This window comes from Agelaius phoeniceus, chromosome 29 (genome assembly GCF_051311805.1).
Source record: "Agelaius phoeniceus isolate bAgePho1 chromosome 29, bAgePho1.hap1, whole genome shotgun sequence".
Taxonomy (NCBI): Eukaryota; Metazoa; Chordata; class Aves; order Passeriformes; family Icteridae; genus Agelaius; species Agelaius phoeniceus.
The window spans coordinates 2197441-2218390 of NC_135293.1; the positions used below are offsets into that span (position 1 = coordinate 2197441).

At 45.9% G+C, this 20950-nt stretch overlaps 1 protein-coding gene across 3 annotated transcripts in view; it reads right to left on the bottom strand.

The window, feature by feature from the left end:
• DAZAP1 (DAZ associated protein 1) overlaps positions 1-20950 on the bottom strand; it is a 26187-nt gene continuing 5237 nt past the window's right edge. Inside the window, exons 2-12 of one of the 3 annotated variants that reach the window (XM_054650358.2) lie at positions 19444-19484; positions 18837-19003; positions 18510-18575; positions 17883-17990; positions 15626-15674; positions 11320-11402; positions 7909-8062; positions 5683-5712; positions 5112-5252; positions 4173-4355; positions 1-968 (exon numbers count right to left, since the gene is read on the bottom strand). In XM_054650358.2, the coding sequence (XP_054506333.1) occupies positions 796-968; positions 4173-4355; positions 5112-5252; positions 5683-5712; positions 7909-8062; positions 11320-11402; positions 15626-15674; positions 17883-17990; positions 18510-18575; positions 18837-19003; positions 19444-19484 (1195 nt within the window). In that variant the 3' untranslated portion in view covers positions 1-795. Of the gene's footprint in view, positions 969-4172; positions 4356-5111; positions 5253-5682; positions 5713-7908; positions 8063-11319; positions 11403-15625; positions 15675-17882; positions 17995-18509; positions 18576-18836; positions 19004-19443; positions 19485-20950 lie in introns of those variants that run through there. The other 2 variants (XM_054650356.2, XM_054650361.2) reach the window with 2 other exon arrangements.

The following is a 20950-nucleotide window of genomic DNA, read 5'->3' on the forward strand; positions in this document are numbered from 1 at the left end:
TGGTGTTTCTAATCCAAAGGTTCTTGTCTTTATTCAAACCAGGGCTTGGCACTGCTCAGTGCCAAACGCACCAAAACCTTTTTGCCTGAGGGAAATCCACATCTGGCCGAGGCCTCGGGAAGGGGAGGCAGGTGGAGCCTCTGAGCAGCTCCTGCGCCCGCCCCGGCCCAGCTCCGCCCCCAGAACAAACAGCAAAATACACTCAGCAGGTTTCTGTCAACTCCCAGAGTTTCGGAACCCTCCGCCCCAGCACTGCCGTGGGGAGGGAGGGAGGGAGGGGCTGCAGCTCTTCCCCCGCCTCCGACAGCACTCACGGAAACCCTGTTTTAAATTAAAAAATAAGCCAGCATACATAGTAGAAAATTTCTCTTAAAAATTTCACAATCTGTAAATGTATATATTTTTTTTTCTTTTAAACATAAAAGTTTACAATATACGGTAAAACAAAGGCTCAGGAAAAATAATTTCAAAAAAAAGAAACCTGAAGTTTTGAATTAAAGCTGAAGACATTTTTAAAACCCTGTAATTTGAACCAGTGACATTTTCTTTATTTGTGCTGATGGGTTAGAGAAAGGAAAATCTTTAAAAACTGCAGTCCAAACACCCACAGCTCTGCCTTCAGAAGCCATCTGCCCCCAACCCCCGCCCTCCCCCCGAAGAAAAAAAAAACTGTTGTTAGGTTTTTCTTCCATCAAGTAATGTGATTGTCACAAGTTCAGAAGTCTGGGATCCCGGGCTTCAGCTGGGCCCAGAGGTCCCTGCGGGCAGCACTCACTCCCTGATTGGCAGCCCAGGCTAGCGCCGGTAGGGGTGGAATCCTTGCACGTTGTGGTTCTGTCCCCGCCCGAAGCCGCTGCCGCCTGCCGGGGGGCCGCTGGATGGCTGCACCGAGGGGCCTCCGTAGGGAGGGGGCTGCTGGCTGGGATCAGAGAAACCTTGTCCAAACCCACTCAAGTCTTGTCCATACCCTGGGGAGAAGGGAAAGGCACAGGATGAGCTTCCAGGAGCGGCCACGGGTGTGAATCCCACACCTGACAGCGCTCCCTGGCCAGGAGCAGAACAACACCTGGGAGCAGCAGCAGCTCCGGGGTCCTACAGGGATCTTCCCTCCTTTTCTGCAAAAAGCAGAAGGGAACAGGTGTGCAGGAAGGGGGAGCTGTGTTTGGGGTAATCCCAGTTCAACCATCTGCTCACAGCTTTGGGAGCAGTTTGATTTTGGGATGGGACCTGCACCACAGGCACTGGAGTGAGCAGAGTTTAGAGACAGGGAGAAAAACTGGGGTTTCCTTTCCAAGAGAAAAGAAACCTTGTCCAAACCCACTCAAGTCCTGCCCATACCCTGGGGAGAAGGGAAAGGCACAGGATGAGCTTCCAGGAGCAGCCACGGGTGTGAATCCCACACCTGACAGCGCTCCCTGCCCGGGAGCAGCAGCAGCTCCGGGGTCCTGCAGGGATCTTCCCTCCTTTTCTGCAAAAAGCAGAAGGGAACAGGTGTGCAGGAAGGAGGAGCTGTGTTTGGGGCAATCCCAGTTCAACCATCTGCTCACAGCTTTGGAGTGCTTAGAAGCAGTTGGATTTTGGGTTGGGACCTGCACCGAAGGCCACTCTGGAGTGAGCAGAGTTTAGGGATAGGGAGAAAAACAGGGGTTTCCATCCCAAGAGAAAAGACTGGCTGCAATCCCTGCTAACAACACAGAATTTACAACTAGATGGAAATTAAGAGGAGTGAGAAATTGAGAAATTTAATTCAAATCCTCATAATTAAATATGATTCTTAATCCTGGCATCAGTGCCAGCCCCTGCTCTGAAAGATGCTATTAAGGCTCCTAATTACCAAGAGCATTTCTGCAGTGCTGCCTCTCTCTGTGCAGGCTTAGAGCAGGTTTAACTCTCTTAATCCCAAACAAAGTCTCTTAGCACATCTTCAGCAGTTCAATTTCAAGCTCTGCCTGTCCCTCAAGGACTTGCTGGCACTAATGAGCACTCAAACACAGCGAGCTCAGGCTTTGGGAGCTGCAAATGCTCCTCCTGGCATTTGTTCAGACACAGATAAGCAGGAGCCTAAAACTACAAGGGGATTGTTTGCCAAGGGATGAGGCTGGGAGTGGAAAAACACAACTCTGGAGTTGCTGTCCCTGCACAGTGGTGCAAACCACAGCTCAGCACAGGGCTCAGGATGTTTATGATGAAGCAAACCCACAGCACACACCTGCAGAGCCACTCAGGACTCACTGAGTGCCATGCCTGGCTCTGCTCCCCTGTGTGGTTTGAGCACCTGGCTCCAAACCCGGGCCTGGATGGATCACAGGATAAAGCCTGGCCTGGCACAGCTCACTGGGGGCTTCACCCAGCTGGAAGAGCTGCACTGCCCCAAACAAACCCCAACCCCTGAGCCCTGTCCCTGCCTCTCACCCTCTCCAACAGCCCCAGGGAACACCAGGAACCTTCCCAGGACCTGCCTGAGGCTCCTCCTCCCTGCTCAGCCCGACCTTGGGAGCGCAGACAAAGCTTTGGGGTGTGGCCTGAAGGGTGTGGAGCACACAAACCCATCCTAGTCAGAACTGAGGGGACTGCAGGGAGATAATGAATTCTTAATTATTTTAAATTAATATAATTAATTTGATTTTGCAGGGTGAGTGTTAGTGCTGACACTCACCCTGGCTGCACACACTGAAGGATTTAGGACAATGCCCAGGATAAACCTTACACTGCCTCATGCTCATTAGGGAACTGTGTGGCTCTTAAAAGCCCACAAGCTTTACACATTTATGTAAATATATGCAAATCAGGGATAATTCTAGGGATGGGGCAGCCATGGCTTCTCTAGAAAACCCATGCCAGGGTCTCAACAGCCTCATAGTGAAGAAGTTTTTCCTAATATCCAGTCTAAACCTATTCTCTTCCAGATTGAAGCCATTCCCCTCGTCCTGTGACCACAGCCCCAGATGAAGAGTCCTTCTCCATCAGATCCTTCCTAAACTTCCAACACATCCCAAACCCTGGCTGCTCCTCACTGATGTAACTGGCTGTGCAGGGATTTGTGCTTTATTTAGAAGAGTCCAACCCACTCCAAAAAGAGTCTGCAAAGAGCCAAGTTCTGGCAGAACAAGAAAAACTTTGGAGTCACCAAGGGCAAAACTATCCATGAAATCAGGTGTGTAAGAAACAAATGAAAAAACATTTCAAACTCATCAACATGAGAACATGCTGCTTCACATACACATCTCAAAGGCTCATCTTCCTTCAGAGGCTGCTTTACATTGCTGGAACTTTGAATATTATCTATTTAAATAAATGTTGTGAAGTTTTCATCTCATAGCAGTTTCTGCAGGAACTTGAGGCAGCACTACCACGTGGAGAACATGTTCCAGCAGGGAACAGCCTGAATCCACAGGCTGCTGCATGCAAAATCCTCTTCAGAAGTAAAAACTGACCAATTACAATCCCTTAAAAAAACCATTAGTACAGAGCTCTTTGGAGAGGTCTCTGTAGAGATATTTGGAGAGCACTGCTGAGAAACAGGGCTGAGAGGAGCAAGATGAGAATGAGAATTCCCTCTGAGCTCCCTCAGGGAGCAGCAACAGAGATTTTCCTCTGGAGCACAGGCACTTGTCTAGCAATTTTAAAAAGAATTTGTTTTTTGTAGCACTGCCTGCCTGCTGTAAAACTTGTTAGCTCAGTGCCTTCTACCTCAAAGTTTCCTACAGAGCACAACAAAGCTTTGCACGGAACTGCACCTCCAGAGAGATGGGGAAGGGATGAGAAAAGGGAGGAAAAGGCACCAGGTTTGGATCCTTACACATGCACTGTCTGTCTCTCCATGCTGCTTTTACTCTTCAAGTCTGTTCTCCAAGGTCTGGAGACACAAAAATAAAAAAGTTCACTACAAGCTCTGTGAAGCTCTTGGAGTGGAAGTTTTAGCTGTAGGTTTGGGGAGAGTGGAAACCAGGAATTCATCCTGGCAGTGCACAAATCCCTGAAGCTTATTTTACAGCACAAAAGCAACACTTTAGAGCTAAGAGAATTCCCTCTGGCTACAACATTGCATGATTTAAGGATGGCTTGAGCTGGTGGGAGCATTCCCATCCTGGAGAAGTGCCTGCAGCAAACTGTGTCCAACACTGTGCAGCCAGGACTAAAGGGAAAGGGGATGACTTGCAGCAGTTACTCACCAAACTGACTGTAAGGGAATTCTGGCTGAGCAGTCGGGGGTTTGCTCATGTCCTGAGTTGCCTGAGATGGTGGTGGTGGTGGAGGAAAAGCGAGTGGTGCTGCCCCTGGAGTGGCAGGTGGAGGGGGGACTCCAGGGGGGGCAAACTGGTCAGGTGGAGGAGGTGGAGCACCATAACTAAAACCTGCAAGGACAGAACAGGTGAACATAACATCCTGCTTGGCTTCAGAGAAGGTACCATTTAAAACCAACATTTCTGAGGCCATTAAACCCCAGGTGTTTGGGACCAGTGGCTGCACAGATTCACCTCAACACATTGGTCACCCCCACAGCCCAAAGATCTCAACACCTTGCACAGGTGGGAGAAATGTCCCCCCAAAGGCAGAGCACAGAGAAAGGGATAAAGCAGAACTGGGGCCAAACTGTGCTTACAGACATCAGAAGTGAGGAGGAAGCCAAATTATCCAGGATTTTAGGAGGAAAAAGTATCTCAAGATAACTGGATACTATTTTCCACCTCCTTTAAACCAGGTTTGTAAGAGACTTTTGAAATGGTGGCCTGAGAGGTAGGTACTAAAATCCTATTTGTATTTCCAGTCCCAGTTGTGATCCTAATTCCTTCAGCTCCTCCAAAAACCCCTGCCTGTGTTTGGCCCTGGTCACCAACAGTGAGCTTTAACTTTTCTCTCTGATGTCCTGACAATGGTGCACAATATATCTAAATTCATTTAGCAACACAGATTTAAACTAGAGAACAGAAATGATTACTGCACCCAAGAATAAAATAATCCAAGAAAAAAAATAATGCTATAGTTAATTATAGCTCTGAATATATAATCTGGGAGAAATAATTAAGGATAGGTGAAACACAGGGGGAAATCCAAGTCCAGCAAACAATGAGGAAAAGCTGGATGTGCTCCAGCTCCTGGGGGTCACTTACTAAATGGTGGAGGGGTGCCATAGCCCTGTGGAAAGCCTTGTGGAGGTGGGAATCCCCCAGGAGGTGTGGAGACAATGTATGAGGTAAATGGTGGTGGTGGGGGAGGAGCTCCTCTGCCTGGAGGAGGGGGTCCATATCCACCTGGAAAAGGAAGAGAAAACCAAAACCTGAAGCAGATGAATAGCAAGGAGCTGCTGCTGGAGTCAGCTTCCTCTAGATGGGGTAAGGCTGTTGGGTGCATTTCAAACAGGTTCAGCCTTCTATGAATCCTCACTTTGGGAAATATTTGTCCTCCAAGTATCCCCACTGTAAATAATTGCAGTTTAGCATGTAATCCCTTGGTAACAAATTAATGTGGCTGGAACAGCAGGATGTGTGTCAGCTCCCATTACTGAGCTGCTAAGAAGCCACTGTCTTCCTCTCTGTTCTTGCAGGACAAATTCAATCAAGCTTTTAAATGTAGGTTAAATCCTACAGAAAACCAAAAATCACTGTGAATGCTCAAAGAAGCTGCACCCTGTGCTTGGGAGGATTTTTTCCTTTCAGAATTGGTCCCATATAATGTACTTACCAATTGCCTGTCCAGCTGGCACCCACATCCCTACAACAGAACAAAAAAAGAGCCTTAGACATCAGTGAAGCTGCGTGCTCTGGAGCAGGGATGATGCAAGAAGAAGGATTTGGCTCTGGGATAGACTGGGTATCCTCCCTGTGTCCCTTATAGAGCTATTTTTATGGCCTAAGCAACATTGTGGGACTATTTCTGAATGTGCAATTCTGGAAAGACTCTGAATCATTCAGCAAATGACACTCAGTAAAGACAGCAGTTCCCAAACCCAAATCAGATGGAGCATTCGAGAGCTGCCACATACCAAGTGCAAGAAATTACAGCACTACAGAGAACAAAACCCTGGAGAACCTCAGCAGACTACACATCCAAGGGATTCTTAATTTACTACCAGGTTTATCTGAGTTATTTTTGCAGTTTTTGAAGCATAAAAAAAGCCCTTCCCATCCCTTGTGCAGCGCTGAGATTGAAGGATAAATGTGCTCGTGTCTGACATTAATCTTTCCAGGAGATCAGATATCATTTTCCCTACTAATCACTGCATGGAAAATAATGGGAGTTTCTCAGTTTGCAGATTAGCACATCTGTGCACAATGTCAACCCTCAGCTGCAGCTTTCAAGTTAATCAGCACCGTGGGGAAATGAGCAATCCCTGTGCTGCATTTCCATCCACGGAGCGGGGATGGAGCAGCCACGCTCCCTGCGGCCCCCCCAGGTGAACATTTCTCATCTCTCAAAGCAAGCAAGTCACAGCAACTCAATTACCCCTCTGCATTTCTCCAGAAGTTATCAAAATTGTCTTTGGATGAACTCAGCATGTTTATCCTGCCTCTGGAATCTCAGGGGGGTTTGCAGCCATCAAACCCAGGCTGCTCCCGAGCCCTGCAGGGCTCCTGGTGTGCACTGAGTGCTCCCTGCACCAGAGCTGCCTGGTGCTTTCCCAAGCTACATTAAGCAATAAAATTCAAAGTCAAGGCCATTCATTTCCCCCTCATCCCTTTCAGATTTTCCTGATAACTTCCTTTGAAACTGCCTCATCCTTGAAAAGCCATTTATCAGCCAAATTTGGCATTGGGGTGTTGTGCTGGAGTCACAGCTGGAGCCTTCCCAACACCTTCTCTGAGTTCCCCCAACCCACGGGGATTCCATGTGGGGAGAGGCAGCTCCAAAGGGAACAGGTGGGACACGTGCCAGGCCTGGCACTGCCTTCTGCCAATGAAACAGATTTTTGGGAAAAGCAGTGGAAAAACCTCACAAAGGACTGGGGGGTGGAAATCTATGGGGGGTGGAAATCTATGGGGGGTGCTATCAGGGAGATAAAGCTGGGGACAACACCTAGACCAGAAAACCAAAGTGCAGCAAACTGGAAAGGTGGGACAAGGAAGGGGTGGCACCCTGGGCAGGGTGGGCAGCACCTTGGGGTGCTATCAGGGAAATAAAGCTGGGGACAACATCTAGGCCAGAAAACCAAAGTGGAGTGAACTGAAAAGGCTGGACAGGGAGGGGGTGGCACCCTGGGCAGTATCTTGGGGTGCTATAAGGGAAATAAAGCTGGGAATAACACCTAGACCAGAAAACCAAAGTGGAGCAAGCTGGAAAGGCAGGGGGTGGCACCCTGCCCTGGGCAGGGTGGGCAGCACCTTGGGGTGCTGTCAGGGAGATAAAGCTGGGGACAACATCTGGCCAGAAAACCAAGGTGGAGTGAACTGAAAAGGCTGGACAAGGAGAGGCTGGCACCCTGTCAGGGCGGGCAGTACCTTGGGGTGCTCTAAGGGAAGTAAAGCTGGAAACAACATCTAGCCCAGAAAACCCAAGTGGAGCGAGCTGGAAAGGCAGGACAAGGAGAGGCTGGCACCCTGTCAGGGCAGGCAGTACCTTGGGGTGCTATAAGGGAAGTAAAGCTGGGGACAACATCTAGGCCAGAAAACCAAGGTGAAGCAAGCTGGAAAGGCAGGACAAGGAGAGGCTGGCACCCTGTCAGGGCGGGCGGTACCTTGGGGTGCTCTAAGGGAAGTAAAGCTGGAAACAACATCTAGACCAGAAAACCCAAGTGGAGCGAGCTGGAAAGGCAGGACAAGGAGAGGCTGGCACCCTGTCAGGGCAGGCAGTACCTTGGGGTGCTCTAAGGGAAGTAAAGCTGGGGACAACATCTAGACCAGAAAACCCAAGTGGAGCGAGCTGGAAAGGCAGGACAAGGAGAGGCTGGCACCCTGTCAGGGCGGGCAGTACCTTGGGGGCCGTAGCCCTGCTGCCAGGTCGGAGGGGGCTGCCCTGCCCAGCCGTTGGCAGCACTTGGCATGATCCTGCTCCCCCACTGGCTGGCCCCCGGCGGCCCCGGAGTTTGGCTCTTGCTATCCCGAGGCTCGGCGCGTTTCACCTCCACCTGAACAAACAGAGGCAGCGCTCAGCAGGGCTGGGGGGGCCCCGCGCCCCCCGGCCCCTCACACACACCCGCAGGTACACTTAAGACTACACTTAGCATCTTATGACTTATGTCTAAGTACTTAATTATTAAAACTTAAGGCCAGTAATTTACAATGTTTCTCAGGTACAGTGTAGGTGATGGTAAGGAATTACAAGTCCTACTGTTGAGGGATTCCGAGAAAAGCATCCTACAAATCGCTTCAGTCTCGTTGGCTTTAATCTTAAAACAGCAGTACCCTCTTACAGCAGCTCTGCACCTAAACCAGCAGAATCTTGGACATTAATGACAGACTGATTTCATGTTCAAGGCAGGAGATCCAAAGATGATGTTTTCAGTTAAAAAAACCAGAATTTTGAGTGAAGAGGCTGCTCTGAAAAAGGGTACTAATGCTTTAACCAAACATGTTTGGGGTCCATTTGGAAGTGACAGTTTAACCCACCCCAACTAACTGCAATTTCAGCTCTGCTCATACCTGAGAAACACACATTTTTTGAGATTTTTTTTTTGTATTGTTGTATTTTTTTTTTAAACTTAAGATTTTATTTAAATGTCTAATGGAAGATAAAGACTTACCTTCCCCAGGCTAACGCTTAAAGAATCTCAGTTAACTCAAACAATGTCAGAGGGAATGGATGTGATAAGAGAATCTTACATTACATCTAACAAAAAAGTAAACAAACATGCAAGTAATAAAAATGGACAGTTGAGTCAATAAGAAGCAATCTTCATACTGTGTTAAGTCAGTAACAAAACCCTTCCTGTTTTAAAAATCAGTAACCACAGTGCTTAACTTATTTCATTCCAAGATAAAATGTCCTAGTGTTCCCAGCCATGGAATAAGTGCATTTGACCTACTTAAAATAAGCTGCACATTCAACATAAACCTCTCAAAAAAAAAAAAAAAAATCCAGTTCTGATTTAATGAAACCCTCTCAGCACTCGCTGAATTTGAGGCTTTTTTTTTTTCATGATTAATTTTAATGGGTGCCAGAGTACAAAGAAAATAAATCTCAATCATCAATGGGCCTGAGTAGTATGGAAAATAAAGTATTCAGAATTCTTCCTGCCATGTCTTAAAAGCCATTCATGTTGGAGAACAAACAGGAAACAGGCACAAGGCAAGGACAAAGCCCCCCACACCCCCCCTGCCAATGCCCCAAGGACATGAGACATGACAGTAACCAAATCTCTGTCAGCTCAAGGCCCTTCCACAGAGGAACCAAGGGAATTTTTCAAAGGACTCAAATTAATGAGTCTTAACACATTTGCCTTGAGGGAATTCGGTTATTGCTTACAAAAGCAGAGGCCTTCTTGCAATTTTAATTTTTTCCCCCTCCTTTCAACAACATATGGATTCATTTCAGCAATACCTTTTTAATTACCAAAAAGACAGAGATACCATTTTTAAAGCAGGCATGATTAGGCAGTGAAGGAGCGAGCAGGGGATCTGGAGCTCATTAATCCTTGTGGAAGAATCCCATTAATTTTTCAGTGCACACTTGGAAGCAGGGAACTGCCAAAGTGAGGACTGAAAATTCCCTTTGCAATAGGGAGGTTCAAATTCCACACCTGCCTAGAGCCCAGCTTACCCCAAGAACTGAGGCAACTCTTTTAACCTGAGCTAAAAATCCCTGAATCCTGATTTTATTTTATTTATTTTTGTCACTGAAAGGGGGGGGAGAAAGGGCAAAAATCAATTATTTCAGTTTGGAATTGGGTTTGTTTGGGGAACACAGACCTCCAAGTCCCAGTGCTGTGTCAGCAGCAATGAGGGGACATGCAGGCTCACACTGGGCTCTCCATCCTCTCCCAGCACCCTGGGGATGTTCATCCTTTGTTCCCATTTGGATCTGCTGCTTTGTGGGATCAGCTCCCACTTGAGGGTTTTGCTGAAGGCAATCCCAAGGGCAGATCAGGGAATACTGGGGGGATACAGGTGATCCTTACACCCCCCTGTGTGATTTACTCCACCTGGGAGCATCACACCAGGAACCAAGAACTGATGTTCTGGATCCCACAAGTCCATTCCTTTGTTCCCATTATCAGGGAACCACCCAGCCCTGCACCCCAAAACAGGTTCACAGCAATTAAAGGCATCATTACACTGCAAAATGAACCAGAACTGCACTGATATGCAGAGTGAGTGTGTCCCTTGCTAGCTAAGGAAAGGCTTATGAAATATCAGCAGATAAAAGACTTTAAAGACAATTAAAAACTCATACAATGCACATAATTTAAGGAATGTGAGAATCTTCTGTGTCTCCCTGAACGCCCTCACTTCAAGTTTAGCAGTTTTAACATTTAGTTTAAAATCTGGATGTACCTTAAAGCCGTGCAAGGACTTAAATTTACCAGAATTTCCTGTGGTTCATTTCTCTTTAAATTACTCTTTTAAAACTTGGGTGTCCTGCAACAATTTATTTTGCTTTTAGGTTTGGGTTTTTGTTTTGTTTTTTTTTTCTTCCACAGGTAAAAATATGTTCCTTGCTGAGTAACATCAAAGGAGCCTAAAAAATTCCTGCCTATCCAAGCCCCGTTTGCTGACAACACAGTATGAAGATGAAACAACCAGAGGTCACTTAACTGCATTGTGGTTAAATACTATATAGAGTACGTGGGTTGGTATCAAAGTTTCACAGTAAGTGACCCAATTTTTTAAAAAACCAATCCTTCAGGATGTTTTTTTTTCTCCCTTTTTCTTTTAAAGTTTAAGATTATATAAAGCAGATCGTCTGACACCACCTCAAGATTTGAGTATCAAGTACACATCTGAAGGAGTGGTATCTTAAACCAAGCCTTGAAGAACTCGGATTTCACTGGGATTCTGCTTTTCCAACAGCTGGAAATGGCTGATTTCTCTCCTTGCACCACAAGAGTGCTCAAAGCAGAGGCAGTGAGCACCAGTTCACCCCAGAGATGATGATCCCAGTTCATCTGCTCAGCCAGAGCAGCCCCCAGGTCTGTACACACAAGGCCTCACCCCAAGCAGAGCCCACAGCCTGAATCCTCAGGATTCCATCCCTCCCTTCCCCAGGCTGCCCCCATCCTCACTGCCCTTCTCCACAAACTCAGACTTTCCCCACCTCCATGGATAAAGCCTTGAATTTGGACTGCTGTGCTCTCCCATCAACAATTCAGTTGGATTCCCCAGTGAAATCGCTCGTTGCCCAAGACTTGGTTCTTTCTTAAGGTAAAATAAAACTACAACTACACACTTTTTTGCCCATGATGTCGTGAAAATGCATGTTGACAGCCTGGTCCACTGATTGTTCGTCCTCGAAAGTAATAAATCCAAAACCTAGCCAACGACGAAGAGTGAATCAAGGTAGCAGGGTGTTGTGACACAAAACAGGATGATGAACAGTATTAGGGGCAGACCAAGGGTTCAAGCAGGGGTTTCAGATAACGACACTTGTGTTCAATTGGCAAAAACTCTGAGGAAATTGCAATGGATACTTCCTGTGAAGAGGCTTTAGCGCCTCGTTCTCGATTGTGCGCATGCAGCTTCGAACTGAGCTCGTTAACCGGCTTTTAATTTGATTTTATTCCTCATCCACCTACCAGGAAATGGAAAAAAAACTGCTAAAATCAAAAGATTTGTGGGATAGCAGATTGAAGTCAAACAACTTTGCTGCTCCTCCCTTTGATTCAGGCTAATTTCCCATGGAAAACCTATCATATATCCCTGTTCCCCAAAGCTGCAAAGCAACTTCCTCCCAATCCCTTAGCCCAGCTTCCAGTTAGGGAATATTTTCCATAGAAAAGAAAGTTAGTTTTGAAATGTAGCTGTTAAAGCATGAGAAATTTTACCACTCCATGGATGAATGAGAAGCTTCAGAAACTAACAACCTACATCAGAGGTTCTCAAGTTTTCCACACCTTGGAGAAAAAGCACAGAACAGGTGTTACTCCTTCCCAACAAGGCAGCCCCCTGTGAGGTGTTGCTCACACAGAACGTGGTGTTGCTGCCACGTCCTGAATCCGTTTCATTTCTCGTATTTCCTATTGATTTCCTTTTGAAAAAAGCCACAAAACTTCCCAATGGGTGGCTCATCCCCTTCCACCTGACCACAGCCCTGGCTGCTGGCAGCTCAGCTGGATCCAGCAGCTTTTGATGCTTGGAGAAAAATACTCTGGGAAAGGAGGCCAAGCTCCTCTTTTGGAGGTGACTCTGAGAACCACTGCACGTAGGTTGTAGCTGCTGACACAGCCGAGAGAGTGGCAAAATAGTGGTTAATCCCCAGGACAAGGCGGCTGCTTCATGCCATCACCCCCTGGCTGCTGGTGGGGACAACCCAGGGCAGGGAGGGACACATGCAGTACAGGAATTGTGCCATTCTTTGGATTAGCTACGGAGGGGGGGAAAGGGGGGAGAGCAATAAAAATTAGAAAAAGAAACCCGAGGTGCGGCGTGGGAAGCGTTTATGGAACATGGATGCGGTTCTGCTTTTCTGAAACCCAAGATTTCCCCCTTGGTTTGCGTTTTTGCTTTGCAGCTAGTGCTGACAGCAGCCAAATCTTGCTCTAAAGCGTTACAGAATACAGATCTAGCACGGGAATGTCTCTCCACGCTTATCCAACTGTGTTGGGTAAGCCCAAAGAGGCCTAGTGTAGAGAAAGTTTATATATATATATATATATAAAAATACACAAAGATACAGGCCAAAATAGATTCCAGCAGGTCAAATTCTGCTGTCAGCAACAAGAGCAAAAGACATCACTAAAATAAACTGAAAATAAAAAGGAAAAAACTTGGCATTTCCCACACACAAGAGACTGGCAGTATAAACGAAGTTTTGTGGAGCTGTGATGAAAGCAGCCTCCAAGCTGAGAGCAGCATTTCATCACAATATATTTGTCTGAGTTAACCAGAAATCCGAGGGTTGGAGCCAAAGGAAAAGTGTTTGTATTTAAATCACGTTTAGTATTCCAGCCTTTGTCTAAAAAGAGATGGGGAAGAAAAACAATGGATTCCATCTGGATGTGAAGGTTGTTGTTAAATTTGATTCCAAAGCTAAAGGAGGGGAATAGATTGTGGGATGGGGTTGGAGGGGTGGAACAGGGAGGGCAAGAGGGCATTGAGAAAAGCAATGCATAAATTTTAAAAAGGGGATTTAAAAGGGTCAGACAGCACAAGATAAAGAGGAGTACAGAAATCAGAGTAGCACAGCAAAACTCCAAGGTGAAGTTTTAAGCAGGAGTGATGAAATCCACCACCTGCAGCTTTAGCTTTTGAAGGACAGGACTCTGTTAAAGGCTGGAGAAATGAACTGCATCCAGCAGGAATCCAAGAGAAGCAAACCAGAGTGGCAGAGCTGGTCTGCAGCCAAGAGAGGAGGAGAACAGACAAAGCAAGAACCTGGAAATCCCTTCCCAGCTGGTGGAACCAGGAGAGGCTGAGAGTGCACCAAAGCCACTTGGTTCCTTCAGAGATGTGCCACGGCTGCTGTGCTTGGGCTGGGGAAGAGTTTGGCTGAGGCAGAGCTGGCAGGAGCAGGTAGGACTGGGAGGAAGCAAAGATCACGTGGACACCTGACCCCAGGCAGCTCCTCAAGGACATCACTGAGAATTTGGGGCCTCCTGAGGAGCTGGAGGTGAATGGATGCTACAGGGATTAGAACAGGGATCATGTTCCCTCCTCCTACCAGTAAAGCAATGTGCACTCCCACAGGAAGGGTGGTAAAGTGAATGGGAAAAGGCAAAATTCAGAAGGGACTGAGGAGAGATGGCACTGAACTGGCCTCTGGAATTTTATCTACAATTATTAAAAGGGTAAGGGGACAGAACAGCAAGAGAACACAGAGAAAAAGGCAAGAGAAAATGTGTTCTGGGATGCACAACCAGGAGTACCCAATACAAACTCGAGGAATTTTTCCTAGCACCCCCAGGGACTGCCAGGGCCATTTTGGGAGATGTGTTAGTCAGCACACTAAAAAAAGCCCAGAACAGCACAGAAACAAAAGGCAGAGAGAGAGAGGATTCAAGAAGTGCTTAAGAAGTCTGATTAATTAGGGGAGAAAGTCTTCTGTGGGTGGAGACAAGACCTTTCCCCCACCTGGCACTTGTGCTTTGCACCCCAAGCCCTCCTTTGCCTGTGCTGCTTTTAGTAGAGCTTAAAGCAGAGAAGCCATTAATTGAGACAGGATTAATCCAGACCAGGCATGATGTTTAAGTACCTTTTGCACAGAGGCTGCAAGGCTGGGATTAAATATTGCAAAGATAGAGATGATACAATAATTACTGAAATATTTTAGAACTTGAGCCCCAAATTACATTTGAATGCCAGTGCCTTTGTCTCCTCTATCCAAAACCAGCTGCTCTAAAGCATTGAAACAGATGAATTTATGTGCTGCTTAAATCAAAGGGATCTGCTGGAAGAAGATTAGGGTAGCTAAAGCAAGAAAACAAAAAAACAAATATATTGAAACTTCGTTTACACTCCAATAAAAGACAAAGCCCGTCCCTCCTCTGACTGCGGAACTGGCCTGTACCTCTGTGATAAATTATCACCTAGAGAGAAGAAATCTAAAGAGATATCGTTAATCACAGTCCAACAATTCACAGAGAGAAAAGAAACAAAAAAAAGAACTTACTTAACATTACCATACTTTACTATGAAACACTTAAATATGTCACTAAGGATGTATGTCTAAATTAAAAATAAAACTAAGACTTAACAGCTTAATAAATATGAAGTGAAGGATATATTTCTTAATAATGAAGCAGAAGAGAAATGAAAAGTTCAGATGGCAAACTATTCTCTAGCATGTCCAACATGCTACAGGGTGGGAGCACAGCTAAGCTTCACGTGCCAAAATCTTGCCTCTTCCTTGGCAAACAAATGGTGGATGCAAAGGGACGTGGGTGACATGGAATTGCTTCATATTTTGACCAAAGGTTCCCAGCTTGATTCAATATCTAGTGAATCTTTCAGGTTTTTGGGGTTTTTTATTCTCCTCCCCTCTTAAAAAGCAATCTGGTATACAGGAATTGTATATCCCAATTAAAAATATACATATATATATATATTTCAGAATTATTTTGTGTTGTTTCAGGAGAGTTTTTCTTTAATTTGAGGTGAAGCCATTTAACCAAAACAAAAAGCAGGTGATGGATGGATTCTGTCCTGTCTCGTGCTCTGGCTGGAGCACCCCACATGCACTTACAGACCCAACGTACCTTTCATGTGCAACAGGAGGAAAATCTGCTGATTTTTTCCCCCCTCAAAAGTACCTTAAGCCACAGGAGTGACTTGAGAATCAAATTTCATTCAACTATTAAAAAAACCCCAACCCATCAATGAGCATGAAACATCTAAGTTGAAATGCACAGACCCAAGTGAAGCTGGAGATGAAGAGTCTAGACTTGAAGTGATGTTTGCCCAGTGAATTATTCTTTTTCCTGAGGCAACATAGGAGGGAAAAAAAAAAAATCTACCTTTTCTGATGGTGTGAAATAGTTTGCCATCTGACTATAGGAGAGTATGAAGAAATTTCAAGGACAAACTAGATCAGCCTTTACCTCGGGGCCTCTGTTTCTCTGCGTCATAGATCATTACAACTTCAGTGACCTGGAAGAGAGAAGGGAAATTCTACTCCCTGTGCTACAAGGGGAGGGCTGGAACAGTCACCACCAGCTGGTTCCTGCTCTCTACCCACAAAGCACAAGCCAAGTGCAGCCATCATCCCAGCAACAGCACAAAAATAGGGAATATTGCTCTTCCTGGGAGTTTAGAAAGCCTGAGCTCATCTCTATTGTCTCATCACACTTGACATTTGAATTTAACATTGAGCTTTTGCACTGTTTGTACCCACTCTATGGCCTGTTACACACCCCAAAGGTTTGTTTAGCTTTTTAAAATATGATTTTCCCCATTTTTAACCATTTTCACTTTTGCCATGAAAAGCAGCTTGAGCTGCAAGCACCTCCAGGAACATGCAGGGCTCCTCTGATTGAATTACTGGAGCACCAGTTAAAGCAATGCTTTAAAAAGCTTTACAAAACCCCTCTACTAAGTTCTGGATGAGCAGTATCAGTGGGATTTTAACCTAAAAAAAGAAAAAATGGAAATTGCAAGCTGTTCAAAGGCTTCAGGATTATTCTTCTCAGAATGAGCACCACAGTGAGCTACAATTTAAACAAAACCTGAGGTGTAATGTTTATGTCAACATTCAAACAGCTGAAGGGAACTGCTCTGAAATCTCTCAGATGCAGAGAAGTGGTCACAAAATGGGTGTGATTTTGTAAAATTGCATCTTCAAGACAATCTGAGGATATTTTTACTCATGAGCAAAAATGAGTTTAAAGTCTGACACGATTTTATCTTTACTTCCAGCTAGAAAACATTTGGGTTTGAGTTGCTGCATTCACTTGAGCACATCCTACTGGGGGATCCATGTGGGGATTATGCCATGGGACATTCAGTGCCACATTTGTCCCTCCCCTGGTCCATTTGGGTCCTCTTCACCTTGGCCTTAATGACCCAGCAATTACCAGGGCTGAAAAATCAGTGCCTGCCTTGGGCTCTTCACTCTCGTGGCCACAAAACATTTGTGAGACTCCACTGCTCCAAAGGGACTCGTTACAACTCCAGGAAGATTTTCTGATTTCTATACTATGAGTAAAGTGCTACTACTTACTTTGAAGGGCACTTACAGTTGTGGCTGTTGCCTTCTACACCTGCAGGACATACCCTGTATCTCCCCAGCATCCAGGGCACAGCTGGAAAGCCAAGTCTGTGAGGAAGAGCCTTTTGAAACTACATCCCACAGCTGTGGAACGTGCTCCCTGTTTTTATTATTACTCTACTGCAGCCTTTCAAGCTAAAGAAACAGTTGTTAGCTATTGCTTTTTGTGTTTTTAAATGAATTAGCTTAATGGAATTTAAAACACTGATTTAACTTGATAAACTTAAGAATTGGTTTCTCAATAAATCCTTTGCTGCCACTAAGAAATGTCAGAAAAAGGCTATTGAAAAAAGTATCAAAAACTACACTAAATGCTAATTAAGTTCATTTTTACCAGCACAGTCCTGAATTTAACTCACACAATCTTTAACTTCCTCAAACTTATTCACAGCTGCATTATTTAATTCAGTAGTTTATCATATGCCCCCATTTCCTTGAGGGCAGTGAGAGCTGGGATAAATGGGAATTAAAACTAAATAACAACAAAATTTAAAAAAACCAGAGAAGATACAGTCATTTCAGTCCAAGGTTACAAACTGAATTAAAGAAGGTGCATGAGGAGCAGTTTGTCTCAGAATGGAGGTTCTAGGGACATCAGAACTGAGATTCCAGATGGTTTGAAAGCAGCCACTGCTCCCCAAACAATGGCAGGAGACCCAAATTTAACCTATCTGTACACACAGTCAAATACCAGGATCTTAAAATCCAGCCCATTGAGACATTCACTGTTCCCAAAAAATAATCAGCAGACATTTTTAATTGCCCAGCTGAAAGTTATCAAGAGAAAAGGGGGGTGAGGGTGGAAATAATAATAATAATAATAAAAAGAATCATTCTTAAGGCACCTCAGGAGTTTTTGGAAGAAGGGACAGAATAATGCATCAGGTAGACTTAAACACGAGGAGACAGAAGCAGCAAAGCAAATTCCACATGAGCAGCAGGTTCTGCCAAGGGACATTTCCAGATGATGAATGTCCACTACAGTTCCTCACAAAATGCTTCAGGTGCCCCTCCAGCCATTTGTCCAAATTACCCCCAAATTTGACAGCTTGAGGAAATGTGAGAGGAGGCACCTTCCCCCCAGGACTCACCACTCCGAACTTCTTGAAGTATTCCCTGAGCTCTGTCTCGCCACAGTTATGAGGAATCCCACCAACAAAAATTTTATTGGATTTATTGTTATCGCTCCTGGATCCTTTCTGCTAAATCAAGGAGGAGAAAATTCAGTCAGAAGAACAATAAGGGTGGCTGCTTCTATCATTTTACACTGAACCATGAACAATGGGCTCTGGCAGGCTGAGGAGAGAGCTCCAGCCTTGAAGTTTCCCAGGCATGAAAGGGAAGCACGTTCAGAGCTCAGAGATTCAGTGTCCCCTGTTCTTCAGAGGACCAGGAATCCTGGGCCTGAGTTCTGAGGCCATTGACTCATTCTAAACTGAAATCTGGTGAAGCTGCAGGGTGTGGAGTGGGCCTGAACAGCATCAGCCCTGCCAGTGCTCTCCAATCTGAACAACTCCACTAAAAAAGCATCACTAAAAGCTTGGGAAACACCACACCCAAACTGACACTGCTCTGCACAGAGCCTGCCCATGGAAATCTAAATTAAAGACACTGTTTAGAAATGAGCTTTACACTCGAGTTCTGCATACAGCCTTCTGCCTTTAAACATGGATGCAATGCAAAGCAATTCCAGAGGATACACAGGGATCTTTCCTTACCCATCCTTCCTTGGGCCGTGTCCGCTCCGGCTGCATCCCCCGAGGTGTGCATGGCTTTGGATCAATCTGGAAAAGTTCCACTTTGGTCAGACTTCAGCAGAATTTTGCTCTAAAATTTACATTTGTGGCAGCTGAACCCAGCCCTGCTGACATGCAGCTCCTCAGAGCTCAAACAACACAAGCCATGGAGTTAAGAGCTGCCTTACAAGAAATCATTTAAACCAACAGCCAGGTTAACTCTGACACTCTGCAAATAAGGAGCCAGAATTTAAAGCAAATCTTTGAATCTGGTGCAAGAAAAAAAAAAATAACACAAAAGTAACTTACATTTCGGCCATCTAACGTATGAGGTCTGCTGGCCAGCACTGTTCCCACACAGTTGGGATCTTTAAATTTGACAAATCCAAATCCTCGAGATTGATTTGTTGTTTTGTCTTTCATTATTACACAGTCTACAACTTCTCCATACTGGGAGAAGTAGCTACGAAGAGTTTCTGTCAAAGAAAAAAAAGCAAGTATTAAACAGAGCCAGATATTAACAACACCAGACTGTGTTTGCAATTATGAGACAACAGATCAGCAAACATGGAACACAGCTTCAAACTCATCTTTTGAAAATGATCACATCCTACTTCCTGTAAACAAATGGCAGACAACAGTTTATTTCCACTCATACAAATGGAAACCAGCAGGAAAGTGATTATAAAAAGGGTTGTCTGTTGAGCTGACAAAAACTTCAGCACCAAATAATATAAACCTAAAAGTATTAACATATATAAAAATATATATATATAATCATATATCTGAGTTGTCTCTACAGGATTTTTTATTACTTAGCAGAGGAGGAGGCTCTCAGCCCAATCTCCTCCCCACAGCAATGGCTGTGAAGAGCTCCTGGCTGGGTTTTCCCCATGGCCCAGTGCCTGTTGCTCACCTTGTGTCGTGCTCCAGTCCAGGCCACCCACGAACAGCTTCCTGCAAACAAAGCACAGGGCAGCTTTAGGGGCCACAGCAGATGCTCCATCTGATTGAAGGCACAGCTCAGCTCTTCTGGCCAGGTTTGGGGGTACCAGGACCTCCAACACACCCTACAAAGCTGGCACCATAGTCAGAGCTGCTGATGAAACCAAAGCCTTCCTCCATCCCTGCTCTCTGCTCCTCCCTCCCCACAAAGCACTCACTGGGCTGCCAGCACCTTCTGGAGGGGTGAAAGCAAAAGCAGAACTGCCAGGCTCAGGCCTGAGACAGAAGTCAAACCAGTGCAGCAGGTACTAAATACCAGAGCAGCACTAATCCAGCAGCACTTGTGAAACCATTGTACACCCCAGTTTCGAGACAGCGATGAGCAGGTGAGAAAGTCAGGGCTAAACCCCAAACTGAACTGCTCAACACTGATTCAACTCTTGCTCTGCAAAGAGCACCCAAATCTGCAGGGTTTCCTGTCCCAGCACGCCCAAGGGCCTGGGCAGGTGCTACAGGAGCTCTGTGCCAGGCCACCAGTTCTGCAGCTCTTTATCAACTCCTGGGTGTGCCAAAACTTCCAGCAGTCATTTACTCAGTAATTAAAGGTTGGTTAGAGCCACCTCAACACTTGGTCAGTACCAACCCCAAAAACACCCTCAGAGCTGTCTGCAGCTTCCTCCTGAGGAGCAGCAGCAGCCTGTGCTCTCTGGGAGCAGGGGCAGGACCCAGGAATGCTGGAGCTGTGTCAGGGGAGGCTCATGCTGGGTATCAGGAAAGGTTCTACCCCAGACAGTGCTGGGCACTGCCCAGGCTCCCCAGGGAATGGGCACGGCCCCAAAGCTGTCAGAGCTCCAGGAGCATTTGAACACTGGCTCTCAGAGACAGGAAGGGATTGTTGGGGTGTCTGTGCAGGGCTTTGATGATCCCTGTGCTTCCCTTCCAGCCCAGGAGATTGTGTGATTCTGTGAAAAACTCTGCTGTTAATGGCCCCATGGCTCTGCACAGACAAGCACTGGCAAAGTTTATTTTTGGAGGATGCCCTCTGGTTCTCCACCAGACCTCAAAGAGAAAAAACCACATCCTTGCTTTGTCTTCTTCTTGCCTTCACCTATACCCGAGTACAGCTGAGGGTGGTGGAAATTCCTGCATCCTCCCTTACATGGGCAAAGTTGAATTTCTCCTAACAAAAAAAAATACTGAACTTCCTCTCACCTGCTCTCTTCAGGGGCAGGTAATGGCAGAGAGAGCCCAGTCAGCCCCAGTAAGAGCTGCAGGTGCACTGGGACTACCAGGAAAGTGAAAGCCTTGCAGCTGGAAGTTCCTGTGGAGCAGGGCAGCTTACTGACAAAACCAGCCTGCACCTTTCCACTTTGATTCACTTCTCTGTGATAGGACATCATGTCACAGCCCTTCTGCACCAGCCAGAGTGACAAAATCCAACACTACACAGCACCTACAAGCCTTGTTCCATTGAGGCA